This window comes from Panthera tigris, chromosome A3 (assembly GCF_018350195.1).
Source record: "Panthera tigris isolate Pti1 chromosome A3, P.tigris_Pti1_mat1.1, whole genome shotgun sequence".
NCBI lineage: Eukaryota > Metazoa > Chordata > Mammalia > Carnivora > Felidae > Panthera > Panthera tigris.
Window position 1 is genome coordinate 49,300,100 of NC_056662.1, and position 25,432 is coordinate 49,325,531.

The 25,432-nt window shown below is 43.9% G+C and overlaps 1 protein-coding gene and 1 long non-coding RNA gene across 4 annotated transcripts in view; one reads left to right on the forward strand and one right to left on the reverse strand.

Annotated features, from left to right (window-relative positions):
• Positions 1-13,189, reverse strand: part of LOC102965760 (adipocyte plasma membrane associated protein) — a 34,370-nt gene extending 21,181 nt beyond the window's left edge. The window contains exons 1-2 of the mRNA XM_007096580.3: positions 13,018-13,189; positions 2,147-2,263 (exon numbers count right to left, since the gene is read on the reverse strand). Coding sequence (XP_007096642.2) covers positions 2,147-2,263; positions 13,018-13,109 — 209 coding nt within the window. The 5' untranslated portion in view covers positions 13,110-13,189. The remainder of the gene's footprint in view (positions 1-2,146; positions 2,264-13,017) is intronic.
• Positions 13,190-13,250: 61 nt separating this feature from the next.
• Positions 13,251-24,308, forward strand: LOC122237276. Of its 3 annotated transcripts, none has more exons than XR_006215631.1 (5): positions 13,251-13,314; positions 16,458-16,520; positions 17,812-18,003; positions 20,237-20,429; positions 21,841-24,308. It is a non-coding gene; the product is annotated as an uncharacterized LOC122237276 (long non-coding RNA). The 3 variants fall into 3 exon arrangements; XR_006215630.1 differs by having other exon boundaries at positions 17,817-18,003; XR_006215629.1 differs by lacking the exons at positions 13,251-13,314; positions 16,458-16,520; positions 17,812-18,003 and having other exon boundaries at positions 18,938-20,429.
• Positions 24,309-25,432: the final 1,124 nt, after the last annotated feature.

Consider the following 25,432-nt stretch of genomic DNA (forward strand, 5'->3'; position numbering starts at 1 on the left):
GACCCCATTCCCTGCCATGTCCCATACTCCTTGGCTCGTGGAGATAACAGAAGCGGAGCAGAAGCTGGTAGCTCTGCTTTTCCATCATCATCAATACTGCAACCACTTACTTGCTCCAGAGAGTGGGTTTCCCCCTTCCTTGCTCTTTTTGCTCTGAATAGAGTTTGAAAGAAGCCTTTTTTGCTGTCGTCGCTAGCATTTTCTCTCAAACCTCAGCTCATTCCTATTCTTACACCTTCGCCAGTCTTCTGCTTTTGTTCTGCATTTTGGGGCCACTCCTTCCAGTTTTTGAGCAAGTCATTCCTGAAGTCTGAGCATGGGAGAGATCCCTGTCAGCCATTCTGGTTTCACTGAGTTTCTCCTCCCTTTCCTCCTCATCAGGCTCATCTACTCCACAGACAGAACTTGCTTTGTACAACTTCAAATCCTTAGTGGGCCATGTTTCCTTTCAGTTTCTGGTCAGGAGCAAACACCTATCTTTCCTTTGAATTTCTTTACTCTTTCCACGCACAAATTCACCTCTACTGAGATCAAAGGCCTCTAGTTACCAAAGCTCCATCTTTGCCTGCTCTTTCCACTCTCCTGCTCTTCTCTAAGGTTAGCTCCCCAGCCAAGGTTTTGATCCCCGGCTGTGGACACGGTTCACACTCCCACCTTAAACAACTAGATTACCTAGAAAGCCCCAGGTCAGTTTCTATTTGGGGTGGTTTGAGCTACATCCTTCTACATGTTGAGAGGGGTTAGCAAAGAGAGCCTCCTTCCTCCACCATGTGTCCTGGGAGACCCCCTCAGAGAGGACACCCAGTATGCACTTGGGTCCTGCTCAGCCAAAAAGCCGCATGCAAGGGTCCACTGACACACCAGGAATTATAAGCTAGCAATCTCATGAGTCTAGAATGCCCAGGCCTTCACCCAATCTCAATCTTATATTTTAACAGCACTTTGTGCCTTTACTAATTCTAAATCCAACAACAAAAAGTAGACTCTTGTATACAGATGTAAATCTAAGGTCAGAACTGTGTCCTTTTTATATCCTTGAATCTAGCTGGGTACCTACTTAAAGCACTGTAGGTGCCAAATACTTTCTCAGTAAATTGAGTCCAATATAATGCCTTTTTATTTATAAAACATCAACACATAATTCCATTGTATATGTTATATTCACTCTATAATGGGGACATAGTTCTGGTCTGAAGTTTTTAAAGCCTTACATGGACTAACTTACTTAAAATAAACTTCAGAAAGCATCACCTCTGGGCAGTTTCAGAAGAAAAGGGGAATTTACTTACTGAACCAGACTGCACAACCCTCAACATCAACGTCATAAATCATCCCACCAGTAAGAGCCTGGCTCTGCACTATTATAATTACAAGTGTGAATACATTTCATGGGGCCCCTAGGTGTATACTATTTTTTTCAAGTTATAATGGACTACATTACTCATAGATGCCCACCAATGAAAGGTAATTTAGGAAAAATAGAACACTAATCACAAGTTAAAAAAAAAAAAAAATCAGTTACTTATATGGGCACCTGGGTGGCTCAGTTGATTAAACGTCCGACTTCGGCTCAGGTCATGAACTCACAGTTTGTGGGTTCGAGCCCCGCATCAGATTCTGTGCTGACAGCTTGGAGCCAGGAGCTTTGGATTCTGTGTCTCCCTCTTTCTCTGCCCCTCCCCTGCTCATGCTCTGTCTCTGTCTCTCTCTCTCTCTCTCAAAATAATAAACATTAAAAAAATTAAAATAAAAATCAGTTACTTATAAATTTTAAACAAGGTAACAACCTTTGTGTGTGCTTTTGCCACTTCAAATGAATTCAAGTTTTAATTATCTCTAACACATATTCGGGATTCATATTCGGGATTTTTTCTGGGTTTTGCATTTGGTTTGTATAGTTTTGTTTTTGAAAGAGTATCGTGGACAATACCATGCATATATTGTGGTACACCTGAATCCACACAAAGCACAGGCAGTAAAGAAATCACAAGTCTCTCTCTCTCTCTCTCTCTCTCTCTCTCTCTCTCTGTGCCCCCTCCCCCCAGTAACTTACCTTTCAAACCAAATTGGTTTATTACCCTAGATACTATCCCAGCCTACTTTATCTGCCATGCAAGTCCTCCCAAGAATGGCCAGGGAAGCTCACCTGAGAGGCTGTGGGTCTATGGGAGAATCCAGCAGCAACAAGGCTCCAAGCAGGGGAACTGTGAGGGAGACAGCCAGCATCAAGAAGGTCACTCGGAACACACGGCCACTAAAGGAGCTGACAGAGATGGAATATACAAAGGCAATTAGCAAAGGCTCAGCCAAGACAAGCTAGGCTGGTCTTAAAGCCCATCAAGCAGGAGCAGGCCTCTAGCCTAGATTCACCCCAAGGCTGCCAACCTCTGTGGCTTGCGATGACACTTTAGGACGGCGGTGTGGGAAACTCTTACTTGCCAGTTACTTGCCAGACAGTATGATAGGTTGCATCTTCAATCCTCTAGTAGAGTCTCAAAGAGGGTAAATCAAAGAACTGATAAACACAAAAATGGGAGAAAAGAGGTACAAGGAGGTAATGGAGACACACTCGTCTATAGAGAAGACACATGCTTACCAAAAGCCACTATTTCTAGGCACATAGATTCAAAGCAGCAACCTTAAGATTCCCAGATTTTGTAGATACAAGAGAAACAAATTCATGAAGCAAAAAGAACACAGGACAACTTCCTGAGTGACCAACTCTCCAATCATTTTTCCAATCACACTTTTAAGAACTCAAAAGCACATCCCAGCTCTCTACCTGGTAGAAGTCTGACAGATACTGACAGTTACTTAAAAAGAATCTATACGATCACAATTCCAAGTCATCTTTACTAAAGCCTTACAAAGATCTAGAAGATGTCTTTGGAATCCTGTGTGACATTTTTGGACAAATGACCAATGGTAACTAAAATAACTCTCAAATGATCTCACATACACCATTGCTCATCTGCTAAACAAGAGAACACATTTAGCCTCTTGCAACTAAATAAACTTTATAGGATCATTATTTGCTGTAAATGAAAATTTATTAAATACATCAAGATTAACTTAAAGTAAATAAAATCATGAGCTCCTAAGGCAGAGAATCTTTTTCTGTCCAAAAAAAAAAAAAAAAAAAAGTTGACTTAAAGAAAAAAATCCAGATTCACACTTAACAAACACTTCATTTAAGGACAAAGTTTTGTTTGACTTCTGACAAGCTAGGCTTCCACTGTATAAACCTGATCCAGGTAGAGCATAGAAATGTGGGGGCTTCAGGGAAAGTCCTAACTTTCCCAATAGTCAGCAACTCCACTTCAGGCAAGGTTCTTCACCCAAAGTCCTTAAGTTCCCCACTATGAAATGGGGTTTGGGGCAGGATAACCTCAAAGTCTTGCCCAATTTGAACATGCATGATTTTAATAAATGAATATGGAAGAAAATAAAGCATCTGTTTCTATTGGGTAGAAACGAAAGACAAAGGGAAAGAAAGACAAAAGAGGAGAGTGAAAAGCTTTCATAGTGTCACCTTGCAGAACCATGGACAGCATAACTGAAGAGTGTTTCCACCAACAATCTGAATGGGCAAGAGAACAGTCTCCCTAGAGCCTCCGGAAAGGAACACAGCCTTGCTGACACCTTGATTTTAGCACAGTGAGACCTGTCCAGCACTGCTGACATCCAGAACCACAAGTTAATCCATTTGTGATGTTTAAGCCACTAAGTGTGTGGTCATCTGCCATAACAGCCATAGAAAACTAACACAGTTTTCTAATTAAACTACTTTTGTTGCCTGGAAGTGGGGGACTGCTGTAACAAATACCTAAACATGTGGAAATAGCTTTGTAATTGGGCAGTAGATAGAGGGAAACATTTTGAGAAGCAGGACAGGAAAAGTCCGTATTTCCTTGAACAGACATGGTAGAAAAATGGATGTTAAGGACTCTGCTAGCAAGGGCTCAGAAAGCAGCGAGGAGCATGGCAGAGAAAATGTACATCATCACAGGGAATGATTAAATTGTTGGGAACAGACTGTTAGCAGAAACACGGACAGTGAAGGCACTGCTGGTAAGGGCTCAGAAGGATGTCAGGAACAAGTTACCGGAAACTGGAAGAGAGCAAATCCTTATTATACTGTGTCCTGCAGCAATGTAGAAAGTAGAACTTGTAAATGACGAGCCAGGATGCTGAGCTGAGGCCCTTTCCAAGCAGAATGGAAGGTGTGGCCTGATTTCTTCTTGTCCTTTCTCCTCCAGAGGACAGCATAGGGGGCAGCACTAAGCACTTCTTTTGGCCTTTGACATTTCCTCCTTTGCTAATGAGAACTCTAGTCTGTGTTTACCTTCCTTCTAATAACCTTCCAAAAATGAATTTTGTTCCTAACTTCCTTCTCTTCACTCACACAGGACTCAGAGCCCAACCCCCACCCCAGGCCAGGTCATCAGTCATTACCCTTTTTGCTAGCTGGGAAAGAAGGCAGTCCCTCCCACAGAACCCGGCTGGGAGAGGCCAAGGGTGCCCAAGCTCCTAGAAGGGGACAGGTAGCCAGAAAGGGAAAATTCAGGCCAATTTCTCCCTCTCAGCCCTGTCTCCAAACCCTAGGCCACAGAGTCTTCTAATGTGACTGACACCAGTCAAGGGTACAAGAATACAGTGCATGAAAATGCACATATGGCACAGATCAGCTATGACCTGACATGACAGCTGGCTAAGGCAATCTGAGAGATCTGCAGCAAGGGAAGGAATAAGGGCCATAAAAAGAGTAATGATAAAAACAGTGACAATAAGAATGTCCCATACAATGGGCTTCACGTGGGTAGTCAGGTAGAACTATGTACCTCTCTGCTTTCCAAAGAGAAAAGAAAGCAGAGAGAGACAAGTGGGCCCACAGCCCACTGCCAGAACTGGAAGAGCACGATGGAGGGCTAGATCTGAATGTAAGGCTGTAGTCACCATTAACAATGCTGCCTGCCAAGGACAAGTGAACAGGGAGAAGATGCCCAGACCTGGAGCCCTCGGAGCTGGGGTTTGAAAACTCTGCACAACTTAACAGTGTTTTGCCTATTCTAAACGTTTCATATCTATGGAATCATATAAAAATGTGACCTTTCACAAATGGCTTCTTTCGCTCAGCATATGTTTTGAGATTCATCCAGGTTGCAGTATGTTATCACTACTTCATTCTTTTTTATGGCTCAACAATATTCGATTGCAAGTATATACAGGTATGTCTCTTTTACTGTGCTTCACAGATATTGCATTTTTTACAAGTTAAAGGTTCAAGACTTCAGTGGGAGATAACTGCAGATGTGGTGGAAACAGCAAGAGAACCATCAGAAGTGGAGCCTGAAATTGTGATTGAATTGCTGCAATCTTGTGATAAAACTTAAATGGATTAGGAGCTGCCTCTTACAGATGAGCAAAGAGTGGTTTCTTGAGATGGCATCTACTCCTGGAGAAGACTTTGTGAAGATTGTTGGAATGACAACAAAGGATTTAGAATATTACATAAACTTAGTTGATAAAGCAGCAGCAGGGTTTGAGGGGATTGATTCCAATTTTGAAAGAAGTTCTACTGTGGGTAAATGCTATTGAACAGCATCACCTGTTACAGAGAAATCATTTGTGAACGGAAGAGTGAATTGACGCATCAAAACTTCATTGCTTTATTTGAAGAAATTGCCACAGCCACCCAGCCTCCAGCAACCACCATCCTGATCATCAGCAGCCATCAACATCGAGGCAAGACCTTCCACCAGCAAAATGATTATGACTCACTGAAAGCTCAGATGCTGGTTAGCATTTTTAGGCAGTATTTAAAATTATGGTATGTACATTGTTTTTCTATACATAATGCTATTGCACATTTAATAGACTACAGTGTAAACATAATTTTTATATGCACTGGGAGACCAAACAATTCACCTGACCCACTTTATTGAGGTAAAAATGGTCTGGAACAGAACACACATTATCTCAGAGGTATGCCTGTAACACAATTTGTTTATCCACTCATGGACATTTGGGTGAGAGGCGGAAATGAGTGATTACTGAATGGGTACAACATGTTTTTATGGGGTGATGAAAAAGTTTTGAAACTAGAAAGTGTTGCCCAACACTAAGTACCACTGTACACTCTAAAGTGGTTATTTTCATGTTATATTAATTTCACCTCAATTTTTTAAAATGTTAACAGTGATGAAAATGTTCTAAACTTAACGCTGTGGTGACTGTTGCAAAACTCTGAATATACTAAAAACCTCTGATCTGGACATTTTAAAATGGGTGAATTTCACAGTATGTGAATTATATCTTGTTTTAAAAAAAAGTCAATGACCCAAACTATGCAAAGTGCCACTCTGAGGCCAGGACGCTGTAACTCAAAGTGATTTTCTTTAAGTGGCCTAAAGTCTTTCAACACACAGGAAATAACAATGTTTCTGTATGGTAAAGCAGGGCTATTTACAAGTCCAAATAACAGGAATAACTTTGTGTGATTCTTCTAAAAGAATCCCAAGAGAGACAAATGCAAAGGTGTGTGGTGAACGTGTGTGGCTGCACTGCATACAGCATTCAGGTAAGGTCCAACAAGGAGGTCCTGTCCTTACAAGGAGGCCAATGTAATCACCCCTCACCACCCTTGCTAAAGGTGCAGTCAGCCCCACAGCAAGCTGCATTGTGCAATCTTTCACCACAGAGCTGTCATTAACAAAAATGGTGACACTCTGGCCAAACTGCTACTTTACCTTTTCCTTACCTAACATGATTCTACATAAAACACATCCTTCTCATTTGTCTCAGACTCTAAACTCTCCTTTACCACACCATAGCTTACATTTATTTTAATCTTAATTTAGTAATCCAATTCAGAGATCTTGAGTCCCTGCTTGAATATCTGGTTGCCCCTTCACATAATAGTAAAAAGCTCACTGATCTCCAGAACAAAAAGTCCAGCCAGGACTGAAAGCAGGTGCTTACAGCTAAAAAGGCAGCCAGAAATTGGAAGTCCATCCTTGCCAGAGTTCTAGCTACTGTCTTCTTACAATCACAGTCTAAAAAGCTAAAGAAAATTCAGAGGCCACCCAGTCCTGGGCTTCCAAAGCTGGCCGGTCCCTGGAGGGCCTACACCAGATGACTAGGGCAACTTTAAATAAAGCCCAGAAATTCTGATTGGGCAGGACCAACAGGGGCCTGGGAACCCTTTTTCTGTTTTCACACTCCCCAGTTGTTCCCGATGTGCAACTGGATACCACCAACCTTGTCCAATTCCCTACCAGGTGAAAGAAGTCCATCAACATCCCCCTGGCTGATCATGAGACACAGCCTCTGATGGAAAGTTCTATGGTCAAGTTTTAGAAACAACAGCCTAAACTTAAACTCCTTGAGCAGTGCCAGCTAACAGAACTGTCATGATAGAAATACAGCAGCTACTAGCCACATGTGGCAGCTGAGCACCTGAAATGGGGCCAGCATGTTATACAAATGAGCCAAAGATGGCCTCTGTATATTGGCTCTGTGTTGTTTATTTCTTTACTGCAGGCTGAGACCTTTAGTTCAAAAGGTCCACCAGCACCAAACTCTAACTTTTACATACTCAATTATCTTTAAAACAGCCAAACAAGCAAACTTTTAGCCATTTGGAGTCACCTGCCTTCCATACTCTATGAAAGCTCGTGGAGGGCAGTTACCCATTGATAAGACAGGCTTGAAGGCCCTTACCTGCTACTGCTGCCCCTGGGGCTCTCTGACACAGAGATTTACTGAGATACAGGTGGCCCCTCTCCTTCCCCCTTGACTCCCCTCCCCTTCTGGACTGTGGACCCCTCTCCTGCTCCCATATGCGAACCTGTCCAAGTGTCACCCAATAAAGCTCATGTGTGCCATTGCTCCCTCAGTTGTATCTTTTTTCTTGATGAGCCCCCAAATCCCTCACACTCCCTACATAGTGCAAATGAGGAACTGAATTTTTAACATTAGTCCATTTAATTTAAATAGCTACATATGGCAAGCAGCTAGCACATCAGACAGTTCATTTAACATTCCTTCACACATGAGCATTTAATAACAAACCATATACATGTGCCAGGTACTATCCATGGCCCTGAGAGGATAGCAATAAATAAAATAGTTTCCTGCCCTCTGTTTATTTTAGTAAATAAGTAGATGCCAAACAGTGACAAATACAATGAAGAAAAACACAGTATGATGGGGTACAGAGGGGGAAGGTTGGCCACACACAGGGGTCAAAGCAGATGACCTCTGAACAGAGACTTCAGTGAAGCTGGGGAAAAAATCAAATACCTGAGGCAGAGCAATGTAGACAGAGGTAACACAGTAAGATTCAATAAGCACTTGCCATGAATAAAGAATACATGCTTTAAGGGGTTAACTTTAAGCCCCCATTCCCAAACCTTGACCACACAGACAGAATGACCAAGGCAAGCATTGAGGGGAAGCTGCTGGAACAGGTCAGGCCCACAGCCAGGGGCAGATCCCACAGTGCCCTGAAGGTCGGGGAAGTGCCTGCTGGCATGCAGGATGAATGTCCATGAAGGCTACAACATAGAGCACTTCCCTACTTCTTTTACTTGGGGGACATTGGCTGCTCAAGTCACCTCACACAATATGTTCTGTGAAACACACTTCATCTCTGCTTGCACTGACTGGGCCCAGCTGTGTGCCTTCAGGGGCAGCAAACCCTTGACCTCCCAGACACCCAAGATCACACCACCATCCTTGGGCAAAGCATCCCCAGTCCTGCAGGAGTTCCTCAGATGGTAGGGATTGCAGAACTTTCCTGGTTGTTTCAGAGTTTGTCAAAATTCCCCAATAAATTAAATGTGGTGCCCATCTGTGATGGGTATGGAGCCGGATTAAGATTCTTTCTCCCTCTCCCCCTCCCCCACACACCCCACAGGTTCCCACTCTCATGCGCATGTGCTCTCTCACTTGCTCTCTCAAAAAAAAAAAAAAAAAAAAAAAAAAAGTGGTGCCAGAACTCAAAGCAAAGCTCTAGTTTAAACCATAAACATCATTCCACAAAATGGCTTTAATTGCCATAACTGAAAAATAAGATGATTTTACATAAAAATCTGGGTTTCCAGCTTCTCTGGAAAAAAGAGATCTATGAAACCTAAGGCTGCAGGACAGGTGCACAGGGCTTTCCACTCTTCAGACAATCACACATTCTTTTCTTCTCCCAGCCCCACACCTGCTACAGACTCTACCACAAACAAAATGACCACTATATGTGCAGTGCTAAGGCCAGGGCCTGGAACATCTAAAGCACTGGGGTGTCTGGCTGGCTCAGTCGGATATGCATCTGACTCTTGATTTTGGCTCAGGTCATGATCCCAGGGTCATGGGATTGAGCCCTGCATTGGGCTCCACACTCATATAGAGCCTGCTTAAGATTTTCTCTCTCTCTCCTTCTGCCCCTCTCCCCCACTCTCTCTCTCTAAAATAAAAAATAAAAATAAAAGCACTCCCTAAATGGTAGGTAGCAGGAATGCTGCTCCCCTGGCAGCATCTGAGTCTGTGACTGTGTGGCAATGGGGCTTCTGTACCCATTTATTTTAGCCCAAGGTTCATTCCTGCAAACTCACATTCACCTATAATTCTGCCTTTCCTCCATGTCTGCCCCCTGCCTCTGCACATCTGCCTTATTAAATAAAGGACACTCCATTTATTTCTATCCATTTTCACTGACAAAAGTAAACATGTTCCCACAATACTCTCTTTCCCAATCTGTGTTGACACATCCAGGAAGGCTGGCAACTTCCGTTCCAGGGGCAGTTTGGGAAATCAATTTGTTTGCCCAATCTCTTAGAAAACCCCAGAGTGATGCTCACCTCCTTGAAGACACCTGCACCCTGAAATTTCCAACATTTCTAAGGGAAATAGAACAATCATGGTGATACAACAGGATTTGGCAACTACTATTGGTTCATCCATGATTTGCAAAATCCTCTATAATTTCACCAGGCAAACCTGAAAGATGTTCTCCAACATCAGGGCAAGGCATCATTCATGGACTGATGATTCCATGAGATCAAAAACAACCTGTGATTTTGTGGAAAACCTATTAGCCACAAATCTGTGGGGCATCAGAGGCCCAGGTGTCAAGGTGACCCGTGGAATCTGAGAAAGTCAAATAGCAGCCAGCCTAGTCTTTTAACCGACTGCACCTTGAATTTGTTGGTGTCCACATTACTTTAAACTGGGGCTCCTGGACCATAGATGTCTTCATTTTAGCATTGAAAATAATAAGAAACAAGTTAAAAGAGCCATTTGAAACACACACTCAGGGGGAAGGGCTGAGAAGAAATCGTGGATTCCTGACTCCTCATGTCCATGACTTTATGATGGCCACATCTGTCTCTCCACCCTGCCTCCCTTGTTCCTCAGTCTTAAAAAGAAAAATGAATGTAGTAGAGATTTTTAATTAGCCTAAAATCCTTTAGAAGTTTATTGAAAAAGCAGTTGTTAAATTTCAATGTATTCACTCTTCAGTCCTTAACAGTTACATAAAGACATTAAGCAGCTATTCTCTCTTCCAGACTGAACTATGTTCCAAAAGAGGAGGAATAGTTTCAGTGTTACAATCATTCTGATAGAGTTTCTAAAGCATACGGGGAAACTAATGCCAAATAATTATCAGCTTGCTCCAGTATTGTTCAAGTGCTTAGTTCATCTATATTCCAAACTGAATAAAAGGATTTAATGACCACATTCCCCATTATAGCTTAAGTACAGAAATTCAAGAGCTTTGGTATAAAACCTTATTTCCAAAGCATAATTTTAAAAATATGCTTCTCAATCCTTGTCCAGCTGCCAGTGCTATCCTCATTCATTCATTTCTGCTTCTCTTTTGACTTCATTACTCTGTTATATAAATCACTTCACTCACATAGATCTCAATGACCTTAGCAATCAGAGCTAACATCACATTTTATGTCAAGAGTCAGGAGACTAGCTAAGGTATCACTAGGCATCCCTTCCACTAAAATCTACTGTCCTATTTCTGTTAATTGAATAACACATTATTCAAGGTTTGTTTGTTTTTTTTCCTGTTTAGCACATCTAAAGTTTATTCTATAGTTGTCAGATTTCTATTTCCTTCAGTTTCCTTTACTTCACCCACAATACACAATGCTTCCCTGTCTTTTGGTGAATCCTAAATTTTTAAGGTAAATCAAGAAGACAATGAGAAAATTTAGAAAAACAACTATAACTCTATAATATACAATACTAAATGTAAGGAAGAAGGTGAGAACTCATTTTGAAAAAAGATCATTACAGATATATGGCAATGGAATCAAATAGATAAGAGAAAGAAGGAAACACAGGAAAATAAGAACAACGTTCATGGACAGGGAAGTCAAGAAAATTTCTTAAATAAACATAGTTTTGTAAAAGGCACAGTGGAAAAGATGAGCAGCAGATGATGATTCTGGAACACCCAATTTATCCTGCCACTAAGTCAGAAATCCCAGAGAAACTGAAAAACAATTTAATTCTGCCCCTCTGTCCTGAGGTCAGGAGTGTTCAGAGGAGCCCAGGTGAGATGGGCCCATCCCACAAGTGCCTGCAGATGCTACATGCCCTGGTTTTCAACACACTGCACCTCAAAGTAAACTCAGGGCCAGCTGCTCTTTCATTTCTCATATAGCAAGTATGAAGCAAATCTCGTTTTCATGGTTTCTGCTGTAAAGCACTGCCAATCCTTGCATGTTAACTCTAAAAAGCTCCTCTGTCATCAGCAGACCATGACTTCACAATATCCACAATAAGTAGCGTGACCAACTTGTCCTGGTTTGCCCAGGGTTAGCATTGAAAGTCCTGCATCCGTGGAAACCTCTGAGTTTATTCAGCATACTCCTGACCTTTCCACAGGCACCGGGAGTCAAAAATAACCAAAATCTCTTCTCTGCCATTTGCCTTTCTAGAGTCAAAACACTTGTCTCTGCTATAGCTCTCCTTCAAATGTGGTCCTCTTATTATCAGTGAATAAATTCAGTCTTTCCCCACAAAAACTGGCCCTCATTCAGTATGCACCACACCCTTTGACATACTGATATTTCCACTAAATATCTCCATCAACTTAGAATTCAATCAGTTCCACAACTTTGAGGTTGGTCTACATGAAGCCTCTTGGTTCTCCCTAAAAATTCAAAGTTACGAGCCTCAGGAGACAAAATTAAAAAGAGAAGCTTAAGTATTATATATGTAAATAGATGTTTAAGGGCCATGCTTCAGTTTTTAGCTAACAAAATAGTGTGCTTAAATTCTGGAAGGTTGGGAGAAGCAAAGGCCAAAAATCTGAGATTTCTTTATTAGGTAGGCATCAACTAGTTTCCTATGCTTCTTCGTCCCTATCAGGAAAAAATCTGCAAGCTTGAATTCTCACAAAATTTGCTTAACATTAAATGTCACTTCTGTTCTCCACTTTTCCCTGAAAACCACGGTAAAGGCTGGTGACCACGCAGAGAGAGGTGGGCAGGTGCAGAGGCCAGCTCTACGCTGGAACACGAGGCGCGACCTGAGCATTTCGGACCTTCCCTCGGGACAGAGCGAGCCGGGGACAGGGAAGACCTTGGACCCTGGCCAGATGGCTCTCCCCCGGGGATCAGGTAAGCCAGCAAGAAGAATAGGGCGGAGGAGGAGGAGGGGGGCTGAGGGAAAGGCGAGGAAGCAACTGCTCTAGAAGTTAGGGTGAGATTGAGACGAAGAAAGGGGCAGATGGGAAGCAAGGCGGTCTTGAGACCCCGAGAGCCGGGAAACAATGCTGAGATTGGAAGCAGAATGCACCAAAGCCTCAAGAAGGCGGCAGGTGCATTTCCTTGGCCAGGGCCTGTTTCCTGCCCTGTAAAATGAATTTAGCCAGAGGAATTAACTGGAATGGCACCTGCACCCCGCTTGGCAACGCATTTACCCAACTGCTGTTATTGCTGTCCTGTTGGTTAGGAGGGTCCACCCAGCCATTCGCGGCCCACGTCCGGGGTCCCGGCCTACCTGCCGTCCTTGGCCTCGGGGACCTGGCCATCGTCCGTGACGACCTGTGGCCGCAGCGGCCGGCGCTGCCGTAGCCCGTCCGCCTCGCTCATGGTGCGAGCGCCACGGTTCCCAGCCCCGCTACAACCCGGGAGACAGCAACGAGAGATCAGCACTTGCCCAATCCCGCCGCTCCGCCCTCGGCCACGCCCCTCACCCGACAGCGCGCGGATGTGACGTTACGACCACCGCCCCTTCCGGGAGCTAGCGCGCGGGGCTTCCGGCGCGAAGGTCAGAGGTTCCTCTCCGCCAGGACTAGTGAGTGGGGCAGGTCTGGGGTCACGTACCTGGCGCGGGGTGCGGGGCTCCGAAACGGGTCCCGGCCCAGTGCTGACGCCTTAGAGGCATCGGGACGCGCGTAGCCTAACCCCGGGGTCGCCCAGCTCAGCGTCTGCGCTTCCTGTGTTTTCATTGCAGGCGGTGGGGAGGCAGGAAACGTTATGCTCAGAGTAGTGCACATAGGCGGTGCTGGACTTAGGTGTTGGCCGTTTGTGTCGGTAGAAGTTGGCGCTGCTTGTGAAGTGACAAAGACCCTGGCTCATATAAGCGGGTTAAAAAAATAACAAGTTCGTATTTTGGGAGGGACACGAGTGCAAGTAACGCCCGCCTGAAATTTATATTACCTTTTACAAACACCCACTTGAGGGGAAAATTTGGGACAAATATGCCGCCCTTTGGATTAGGGACATTGAGTATTAAATCTTTTTGTTAACAGAACATTTGATAAAGTTTGTGAAAGAGTTACCCTTAGAAGTAAAAGTGGGGCTGACATAGTCATAAGTAGAATATATGCAACTAGAGACCTTATCCCAGGTCTATACTTAATAGAACCACTGGGTAGAATAGTCCATTGACGGAACGTGCAGGTGTTTTCACTTAATACACTGCAAAAATCACGTTAACTAATACATATTGTTTTGTCCATGCTGTAAGTATATGTATCTGAGGTAGCATACACTAAGTTGTGGATAATGATAGACAGAATGGGAAACCCATTAAGCTGTGTACACCTTGCATTTCTTTGATGAAGAGGGGGAAAGTAATTAAATGATTGGTCAGAGGATTTGCAGAACAGGCCAAGAAAGTGACATTACTGTTTTAAGAGTCCCTCAATATAGCAAGAGTAGAAGCAGAGTGACTTTAGAATGACAAAAGAAGAGGAATTTTGAAAATTACTGTTTTGTAAGTTTAGGCTTTTTCACGTGTGCATTACTCATAATGGGCATTGCTAAGCACAGCTATGCCTGTTTTTATTTTAGTCCCTTTAACATGATTTAATGTGAATAAAATCAGAATTTGTCTAAATAAAAAAGAAGTTAAAGTGGGGTATAAATAGAAGCTATCATTAATTGCAACAAATAAGGTTTAAGAAAGCAGGAAGCAATCTTCAGTTTGTTCGTTAGCAGTATTTTAGTCAACTAGGTATATTTCTAGGTGCTGGGAGGTGACGATGAGCAAACCATAGACAAGTCCCCTCACTGAAGGTAAACTAATGAGAGATGACTTTAATCAGGTCATCATAAAGATAAATGTAAAATGTGAAATGTAATAATTGAACTAGAAAAGAATAATATGATCTTGTGAGAGCATTTGACACATGAAGGAGCTGAGAAAGGATTGGATTTGGGGGAAAAACAGGATTTCCAATCAGAGGAAACCAAGTCCTGTTACTGTGCATCATCTCTAGAAAAGGCATGTTCAGGATGAAGTATTAAAGAATTAATTTCCAGGGTGCCTGGGTGGCTCAATTAAGCATCTCACTTGATTTCAGCTCAGGCCATGATCTTGTGGGTTTGAGCCCCCTGTTGGGCTGTGTGCTGACACCAGGGAGCCTGCTTGGGATTCTCTCTCCCTCTCTCTCTCTGCCTCTCCTCCCCTCATGTGCTCTTGCTCTCTCTTACTCTCTCAAAATAAACTTAAAAAAAAAAAAAAAAAAAGGAATCTCCTTATTGCACTTGAAGGTTTCCCTGATCAAACATGCAATTATCTTTCTTAGGCACTAGAATCCCACATGACTGTTTAATAAGAAACCAAGAGCCAGCATAAGGGAAATGAGTATATATAAATCCAGTTCAGGGATTCCAGGACTGCCAGGGATATAGTTAAGGCCTGGGAAGTATTTTATTTCATTCCCTCTCCAATACAACTGGCATAGCTGTTGTATCAAGGATAATTTAAACAGCACTGCATGACCTGGCCCCTTCCTGCCTGTCTGGACTATCCCTCTGGTTCTGAATCCTGTCTTTCAGATACTCAGCATTGCTTGCTATTTCTAATTCTCTGCTGAAAACCCTTCTCTTAATTTCTCAAGCAGAACATCTTTATGTCTAAGACACTTTGAACATGCCCAATTATAGTACTTAGCTCATTGCATTAGATTTATTTGTATTTCATGCCCAGCGGTAAGGACCACCAACAAAAAACAGCCAGGAACAGAATTGTAAAAAAAAAAAAAGTAATAATAATAATAAATTAAGTTTATTGAACTTGCTACAGCAAAGGAATTCACCAGAGGACCTGTGAGGCTTCTTAAAAGGGGGGAGTTATGGAAGCATCCATGTGAGGGTTAGGGCTGGTATTAGTAACAGATAGTCTTGGCAGAGATGGGTCAAAATTTATAAACTAGGAGAGTCATTGGAGGAGTCAGTGGTCTTATCTGGAACACATGAGTCCATGTGGAGTCCATGTGGAGTTATTGGGAGGTCAGCTTGTCTTATCTTGGAGCAAATGGTCTGAATGAGCTACATTAGTTAAATGGTCTGAATTTAATGCTTGTTTTTGAGTGGGCAGCACAGTTTAGTACCGTTTTTCTGTTTGCAAGTCATGGTGAGGTCCACATTGCTGTTTGTGGCTTCAGTTCTCCCCCCAGGCTCCAGCCTAGCTGCCACCCAGTTATCAGCAGGGAGATGGGACCCCTATAATTGGTTAGAACAAGTTTCTCAACTTCAGCACCACTGACATTTTGGGCCAGATAATTCTTTGTTGGGGGTGGCAGGGAGAAGCTCTCCTGTGCATTGCAGGATGTTTTGCAGCATGCCTGGCCTCCACCCACCAGATGCCAATAGCATCCCACCTAGTGATGCTAATCAGTAATGTCTCCAGACATTTCCAAGTGTCCCCTGGGAGACAAAATAGCCCCTGGTTGAGAACCACTGGGTTAGACCAACCAGAAGCCACCCTCTTTGCACCCTGAGACTGGGGATGAGGCCCACTTCCATTGTAACTTTGGCCCACATGGAGGGCAATTGATTTCAATAAATCAGGGTTCTGCCAGCATGGAAGGAGAGGCAGTGATGCTGGGCAAGCAGCCAATTGTATGCCTCACAGCTTAAACTAGAAATACTCCCTATTTCCAGTCCAGTGCTTTTTCCGAATCCATACTGTTTCCATTTCTTTCACAGATATCTGCTGAGAGCCTTCCAGGTGCTCAGCCAAGTGCTGTGACAAAACGAAGGTGAAATAAGGTGAGCCAACATGCAGACATGTTATAATCTCAGAGGGGAGATAAGCCTAATAACCAATATAAAACAGTGTCATGGAAGAACTGCATGATGCCTTGGGGGCCACAAGGAACAAGTGCCATCAGGTAGCAATGCCCAGAGAAGGTTTCATGGAGGAGGCGATGTGTGAACCAGGCCTTGGATAAGTAACATTATAATGGGCAGGTTGAGGGGATGGAAGAGGACAAGAAACAGGCCAAAAGTATGGAGTGCCCATGGATTGGTCAATAAGGGGATGACAATCAGGGCAGACTTCAAGCTTATGAGTAATCAAGGAAGACAAACCATCTCAAAGGGGTAAAGAAGAGCAGCAATAGACAGAGCCCTTCTCCCTGCCCTGAATCCAGGGGAGAGAAAGAATGGCCTGCCCTAAACAGGGCTTCAAGCTAACTTGTATTGTGATAGGAAGCTCTGGTGTCAGCTCGGGCAGGAAAGTGTAAAGTGTAAAGTTAGAGAATGTAGAATAACTTGTTCACTGTAGAAAAAGCATCTTAGAGATCATGCAGGTGCCAGGCACAGACATCCACAAAAGCCCACGTAAGATGAGGGAGGGATCTATTGGAAGGATATGGGGATATCTCACAGAATACCATCACAGAAAGTACAGCCAAACCTCACAGGGAATGGAACAAGGGCCTGGAAAAACAGGAACAATGTTCCTCTCATCTTCCCTGGGGCCTCGCCACATTTTGTCTCTTGGTCCCTGCATGTTTCTGGGGCAAGCCCTGTTATTTGACTGCCTCCCTTCTTTTTCCTGCCCTCTACTACAGCTGGATACATTGTTACTTTTCCAGCTCTTAAAGCTAAGGTGGTCCTAGGCTAGATTCTGAACTTGAGATAAAGAAATCTAGGGTTTCTTTTGACCTCTAGGAAAAGTTTTTGCTTTTCTGATAAAAGGGAGAGATAGGCCTTGCCCTTTCTTCTGCTCTGAACCCCAGAGTTGTGCTTAGAGTGACAGTAGTGTCTTGTGACCATGGGAAAACACCTTGAGGTCTAAACGACAGCAGTCTGAGAACAGAAAACCTAGGCTGCTCGCCTCTGCCAGCAACCACCTACACCTGGGCTTTCAGATTACATGAGGAAAACAACCCCTCATGCATGTGAGCAGTTTGTGCTTGCACCTGAATGCGTTCCATCTGACACACATTCTCTGCAAGGACATGTCCATGGCAGAAAACTGTTGCCTCAAGCCCAGTTCTCCATGACTTCCCATTTCAGGAATCCCACCAACTAACTACAGTCTCTTTGTCCCAAGTCCAGATTCCTGAATTGAGACTCTAATGTTCCCAACTTTGGTGAGGTGCCCAAGCCTGGTGCTGTGTTAGAGGACAAAATCCCACGTTCCACTGAACGTTCAGGAGGAACGAGAGAGGGAACTAGGCGGCAGGACTGTACGTGAGCAGGACAGGACAGCACATTGAGTGATGTCTGCTCCAATGAGAAGCAGGTAGGGGAAGAGGTAAGGATTATAAATAACTTGACTGGAGAAAACTCCCTTAATTACACTAATTAATCTAATCTAATTACACTAATTAATCTAATCTTCCTCATTAGAGGAAGATTCTTAAGGTCGACCCAGACTTGATAGGAAATGGTGCTCAGTAGGAAAGACATTCACCAGTGTCTGCATGGACATGGACATTCATTGTTATTATTTCTGTTGACAAGTAGCTCATCTGTCCCATTGTTCTTTGGGAATCTTAACACTGACATTTCCTTTTTGGCACAGGTCACTTGTTAATCACGTTTCATTACACCCAGAAATCATTTCTTGAAAGCAACTTAATTATTTCCCTTAGGCAATTTTTACTCTGCCTTTTTGAGCAAACATATGCATACTTGTAAGTGTATGGCTCCTGGGTGACTCAGTCGGTTAAGCATCCAACTCTTGGTTTCAGCTCAAGTCATGATCTTAAGACCTGTGTCAAGCTCCACATGAGCCTGCTTGGGGACTCTCTGTCTGAGCCCCTCCCGACTCATGCTTGCTCTTTCTCAAAATAAATAAACTTTAAAAATATTCAAATAAAAGAGTTAAATGTTTCCTTGACTCTCAAGAATAAAGAGATCTATGATTGGCGGAGATGACGTCCTTCTTTGGGAAAGAAATCAGCCCAAAATATGTCTGTGCATCCAGAAGGCTGCTTGGCAGAAGTTTGGGTCTGCAAGAGCAAGGAGACTAGACAGAGTTACCCAGTTGGTGGCTCTAACTAAGAAAATCCCACCCTGCGGGCGCCTGGGTGGCTCAGTCAGTTAAGCGTTCAACTTGGGCGCAGGTCATGATCTTGCGGTTCGTGGGTTCAAGCCCTGTGTTGGGTTCTGTTCTGACTACTAACAGCTCAGAGCCTGGAGCCTGCCTTGGATTCTGTGTCTCCCTCTCTCTCTGCCCCTCTCCCACTTGCACTCTGTCTCTTTCTCTCTCTCAAAAATAAATAAACGTTAGAAAATCCCACCCTATTTGCAAGAGAAGTTGGCAGGCCAACTATTCCAACAGGTTTTCTAAACTCCTTGGTACTTAGCAGTTTGTTAATGTTCTAGGACAGGCAGCCATAGCTTTCTTCCCTTTTCTCTTTCTCAGTTTATTTAGAGTCGGATTTTTGCCTCTGGCTTGTCACCTCTTTGGCCATGGTTGGTACCCTATCGTGCAGATGTCAGGGGCACTAATCAGCTCCTGTGCTATTTGGAATAAAGGCTGGTGCAGGCAGGAATTCAGCTTCACGTTTAGCAAAGGCCATAGTGATGGAACCCTCAAAGTGGTACTCTTGGAGGGTCACAGTTTGCCTCTGGCATGACTGGCTGGGAACAAGTTTGGTGGTATCCCCTACTTTCCCCATATCCTTATGATAAGGAGAAGAGGAATCCCAGCAACCAAGCAAAAGAGTGTTGAAATAGACTTCTTTTTTTTTCTTCCCACTCTTTTCCCTCCAGAGAGCAGGGTGAGAACAAAATGATTCCCATCTGCAATACTTGTAAACCAAGACAGCCGGCAGGAGGGGTTTTTTTGTCCCATAGGCAGCCACAGGGTTTGGTCAAAACGGGCTGTGTTCTTCACAGGCCTGTGCCATTCTTTCACAGTGGCACCTTCCCCTCATTCCACCAGAAAATTCCAGAGTGTGTGTCTTCACTCTGCAAGACAAAGAGCCATTCTTGACACATACCAGCTACCAGCTAGGCAAGTGTGATGTCTATTCATTCAACAGATACTAAGCACTTGCCATGTCATGTGTTAGGCAGTACTCTAGGCACTGGTAATTTACAGGTGGATCCTGCCCTCAGGGAGCTTACCTTCAAGAGAGGAAGGAGACTGTAGATGCACGTACACTGCACAGTGGGTAAGAGGGCAGGGAGTGGGGGTTACTGTTTGTGTGGGGGTGGTAGATGGAAGCAGTTGACACTAAACTGTGAATAAAGTCCACTAACTGAATGTGAGTGGGAGGATCGGGGTCTTGGTGTTTGGGTATTATTTGCATTGTTTATCAGGGTGTGGCTGCAGACATAGGCTGTGAACACGTTTGCTTTCATTCCCGTAAGTGTCACCAAGCTCCTAAAGTCCTTGCAGGGAAGTGAGCCCTGAACACAGGGCATTTACAAATTCACTGAGAAAAAGGATTCCTGAACTTACCCACTGATTTTAAGTAGTTACACTTTCTCAAGGGCATTTTCTTGTTCTACTCTTTGCCCAGGGTCCACACACCAGAGACAACACCAAGCAGATGACTGCTTCTTCTTCCCCTTTCTGCCCCATAGTACTGCTCTCTCAGCTTGCTTCCCCTTAAATCACCTGTGCCAGGAGGACCATCCTAGTAGTCAGATGCCATAATCAGAGTGTGTGGTCTTCACAGTGTCAACAGCTGGACTCAAAGGCATAAAATGAAGGTAAAAATAAAGCTGATTCTAGGCAGCAGTGGCTCAGTGCCTCAGTGGGTCCCCAGTGAATTATTTTGCCCCAGAGTGCTGAGCTTCAAGACAGTGGTTCTCAACTTTGGCTGCACATTAGAACCATCTGGGAAGCTTTAAAATATGGTGATGCCTGCATTGGTTGAGCATCCCACTCAACCAATTGATTTTGGCTCAGGTCATGATCCCAGGGTCGTGGGATCGAGGCCTGCATTGGGCTCCACACTGAACATGGAGCCTGCTTAGGATTTTCTCTCTCTCTCTCTCTCTCTCTCTCTCTCTCTCTCTCTCTCTCCCCCCCCCTCTCTCCCCCTCTCTCCCCCTCTCTCCCCCTCTCTCCCTCTGCCCCTCTCCCACACTTGCACTCGCTCTCTAAAATAAAAAGTTAAAAAAACTCCAATACTTGTGCCCCACCCCAGAAGTTATGATTCAATTGGTCTAGGGTGTGGCTTGGGCATGGGGAGTTTTGAAAGCTCTCTAGGTACTTTTAAAAGTCAAGTTGAGCATCACTGCTTAGAGAGGAAATAAGAAATAGAGAAATATGTATAGTATTCCATTTTAGGGAGGTAGAGGGGACAGGGGTCTGAGTCCAGTGTCCCTATGATTAAGAGACAAAAAGAATCACCCCTTTTACCAATCTGCATTCAGATCCTGAAGAACTGCCTGCCTGCAGGAACATATGAGAGGCAGCTCTGGGCTGAAAGAGGCTGCAGGGATTTGGCAAAACCCTGACAAAACACCCCTCCTCTTGTCTGGGACCCTGAGGGGCTGTGATTTATTGGTGGGAACACAGACTGTGGTCAGGAATGGGAGGACAGAGGCTCTGACATGCTGGCAGTGTTTCCTATCGTGACCTCAGTGGAAGTTACCTGGGTTTTGTTTCATGTCAGTTTGTTAAGCTGTACATGTTTTATACACCCTTCTATATATGTTATGTTTCATCCAAAAAAAATTATTTAAAAAATAAAGCTATTGCCTAGGGGTGCCTGGGTGGCTCACTTGGTTAAGCATCTGACTCTTGATTTCGGCTCAGGTCATGATCTCATGGTTCATGAGATTGAGCCCCCGCACTGGGCTGACTATGCAGAGCCTGCTGGGGATTCTCTCCCTGCCCCATCCCCCAACTGTCTCCCTCTCTCTCAACAAGTAAACAAACATGTTTTTTTAAAAAAGCTATTGCCTAGTTTGAAAGCTCTCTTTCTGCAGGTCACTTTCTTAAATGGAAACAGAAATACATTAAGTGTTGGGATTATTCAGTGGTCTCTGAAAGCTGGTCACTAGGGCATAGTTGACTATGCAGAATTATTAAAAGTCCAGATTCCCCAACCCCTGCCTCCTGAGATTCAGGCTTAACAATTCTGAGACAGGAATCTGTGTTGTCATCAAGCAGGCATCCAGGTGGGCCTGGCACCAGTCCCTGGAAACTTTCCCCGGGGACCACCGCATGCTCTACAGCCAGCAGCCCATCATGAACACAGACCCAAGTGGGGACCTGACTTTGAAAGCCCTCTGGACCCAAGAATCCAAAACTTGGAGTAGCAATCAGCATGCAGCTGGCTTAGATCCACTTTTGAGAGAAAAGTGAATTTATTTTTATCAGTGTCTTAATTACTTGAACTCAAAAAAGCAAAAATGTCCATCCAACCCAACAGTTTAGAAAAATGTTAACACAAGAAGTTGCTTCCAAAACATATAATGGAAGAGAATTTCATCAAATGTCTTTCTTGTGCCTGGAGTATGAAAGTTATACAAAATATTTTCACATGACCAAATCATAAAAGCTACTTCTGAATCTAAGTCCCATACAGAGACAAATCTTAAAGGTTATATTAAGTAGTAACTGCAACCCTCTAGGGAAATGTTTTAGGAAAAAGGGAATGACTAGAAAAGTCATGGTCTGAAAATTATTGTATGGCATTTTATCACTGGCTACTACCTATCTCTACAGCTGTTGACTGATTGATAACACACCATATGAGTAATTTCCAGCTTTTTAAGCTTTGGGGTGAAGATAACCTTTTGCCAGGTTTTATTTATTTATATTACATTGGTCCTCCTATTTGTGTACATTTCTCACCTACACTACATAAGATTCACCACATAAGATTCTCTGCACACTCTGTATTCGTGGACCATATTCACAAAAAAACCCAAATTTGTAGGTTGGCAGTTATCTGACTCTGTTCAGGCTGCTATAACAAAACACCATAGACTGGAGGGTTATAAACAACAGAAATTTATTTCTCACAGCTCTGGAGGCTGAAGTGAAAGATCGAGGTGCAAACAGATTTGGTGTCTGGCAACTTTCCTCCTGGTTCAGAGGTCACCATCTTGTCATCGCTGTGTCCCCACATGATGGAAGGAGCAAAGGAGCTCTCTGTGTCCTCTTTTAGAAGTGCACTGATTCCATTCATGAAGGCTCTGCTCTTATAACCTCTTATAACCACCTACCAAAGGCCCCACCACCTCCTGTGATACCATCACCTTGGAGATGAGGATTTCAACATATGAATTTGAAGGGACACAAACATTCACACCATTGCGATAGCCAAGCACATCTTTTGATTGATTACATGGTGTAAAGATATACATGGATTCCATTTAAGTCTTGTTTCTAATGTAGACAACTTGTAATCACCTTACATATCCATTCATAATGGTTAAATAAATGCTCAAATTCAGTGGTTTGCTACATGCACCCATTACAAAGAAGAAGATGGGTCACTGTCTACTGATGGGGAGATAGTCATGTGACACTGGAAGGGAGAAAAGAAGTACAGAGTAATATGGAAAGGCCTCACTAACTTATGTGAAACGTTTGGATGAAATGTATGTTGGAAACCAGAATCTGTCACATTTTAGGGACATTATGCAAGACTTCCTCCTCATGTGAAAACAGATTGAGTAATTGAGACTCACACTCTCCATGGGGATAATGATGAGCAAAACATTTACAACACTTGCATACCAACACCAGAGAGCCTGAGCGTGGTAAGGAATTACTGGGCCAGGGAAAACAGAGGCTCAGGGAGGTGAGGCCACTGCTGGGAGCCACTTTTTCCCAACAGCATCTGCAAGTTCTGGAGAAAGTTGGGAGGCCATGCCACGTTTCAGACAGCTGGTTCTCAGTTGGTTCAAAGACACACCAGTAAGAGTCCTACTGAGTTACGTGAGACGGAGCAGTGGTTCACAGCGCTGGCTGGCCCGACGTGAGTCTGCTTGCATTGGTTTCCCTCCTTCCCTGTTTCACAACCTCATTCCTCACACGTGTCCCTGGAATCACATTCCTAAGCAAATCACCTGCACGCAGGCCCTCATCTCAGTTTCTGCTTCAGGACCATGGAGATGAAGGCAGTAAGAGAACTAGAAAATAGAATGTGAGAGGTCCCAACATATGGGAAGTTAACGATCTTCAAAAACGGAGACCAAATAGGCAAAAACTACATATGAACAGATAATGATTGAAATATTTCTGGAACTGATTAAGATGGACAACAAGCCATTAAGATGGACCAAGAAGCCCTACAGAGCCCAAGCAGGACAAATAAAACAAGTCAACCAAAAAGTAATACTGCAAAAACTAAAGACTTGGTATTCACAGGTGGAGAAATTGTGTATTTACTTGGTTTAATCCTGTTATGCAGCAAAATTCCCAAACAGTGATGAAGGGAAACCTTACATAACTCCAGTTAAAGATCACTAAAACTCAAATTGGCATTACCACCCCTCCAAAAGCACTGTCTCCTGGAAAGCTTCCTCTCGGTCTGGATTTAGGCTTCTCCCCGCTATCAAAGATAGAGCTACTCAGAGGTCAACAGTAAGGTGCCTTAAAAAAGTAATAAAATAATAAAACTAAAATGCCGTTGATATTCTTCAAAGCTCTCGCAAGAAGGGACCACACCACCTTTGGTTTGAACTTGGGGGTCAAGGGTGGAGTTAGACCAGCTCCATCCACACCCCAGCTCTGCCCCGAAGTGAAATGAGAGGAGGAGATGGGGTGACCTGCTTAGGGCCTCCTTGCACACAGTGCCCAACAGTATAAGCATTGCTGCTGTGCTCCTGACATTGGGTATCCTGAGGGCAGCTGGCGCAGTGGGTGCAAGTCAGCTCTGCAAGGATTGATGGCTCAGGTTCATTCCATGGCCAGATCTCTCTCAAGTCAGGCCAGGGAGACTGGGTGAGAATTCACATTCCCCTTGCTTTTCTATGAACTCACTGCTGTGGGTGAACCTGGAATGAGCATGAGCCTGAATCAGCTCAGGACTGATCTTTAGATAACTGCTGTCATGAACATTAGCTGTGATTTTTCTGTTTCTAGACTTAATAGGGACATTTTCCCTTTGGGAATTAATTATGTTGGAAAGCTGAATTTTCCCTTGAAGCACAACTTTTCATTTTGTTTTAGCTACTCTAAATGAGAATTATTCTTCAAAGGTACCGCATACTGCTTTTTTTCTGAATCTGAATAGAATTTCCCTTTGGGTTTATTGTTATTACCAATTTCATGCTGGCCTGGAGACACACGTAATGCCAAGATTAGCTGTCTCTGGATCCCAGTCCAACCCTGTCTCTGTTTCCACACCTACAGATGTCTCCTCTCTGCTTTCACTGTAGCTGCCTTCTCTACTCTCTGCTTCTTAGTGGTCCTGACTCGGTTTTTGCTAGGACATCTCAGTTCTGATAGAAAATCCAAAGCAAAAAGTGACATCTGGGGTCAGGGCAGATGTGGTATAGTTTGACCAGCCTCTGCACATCTATCTCCCGGGCTCCATTTTTCCTGTGCCCTTCTGTTCTCAGACAGGCCCTGCCTCAGGGCAGCCAAAATCCTACTGTAGCTCATCTCTGCATCCTGTCTGTGGCCATAGATTATTCCTGCAAAAGAGGGATCCTGCCGTGACTTCCCACTGCAACCTGGGGTGCAAAAATGTGTCTTTCCCCCGTGCATTCAGTGCCTGGCTGAGGCCCCTGGGAATACTCCCAGC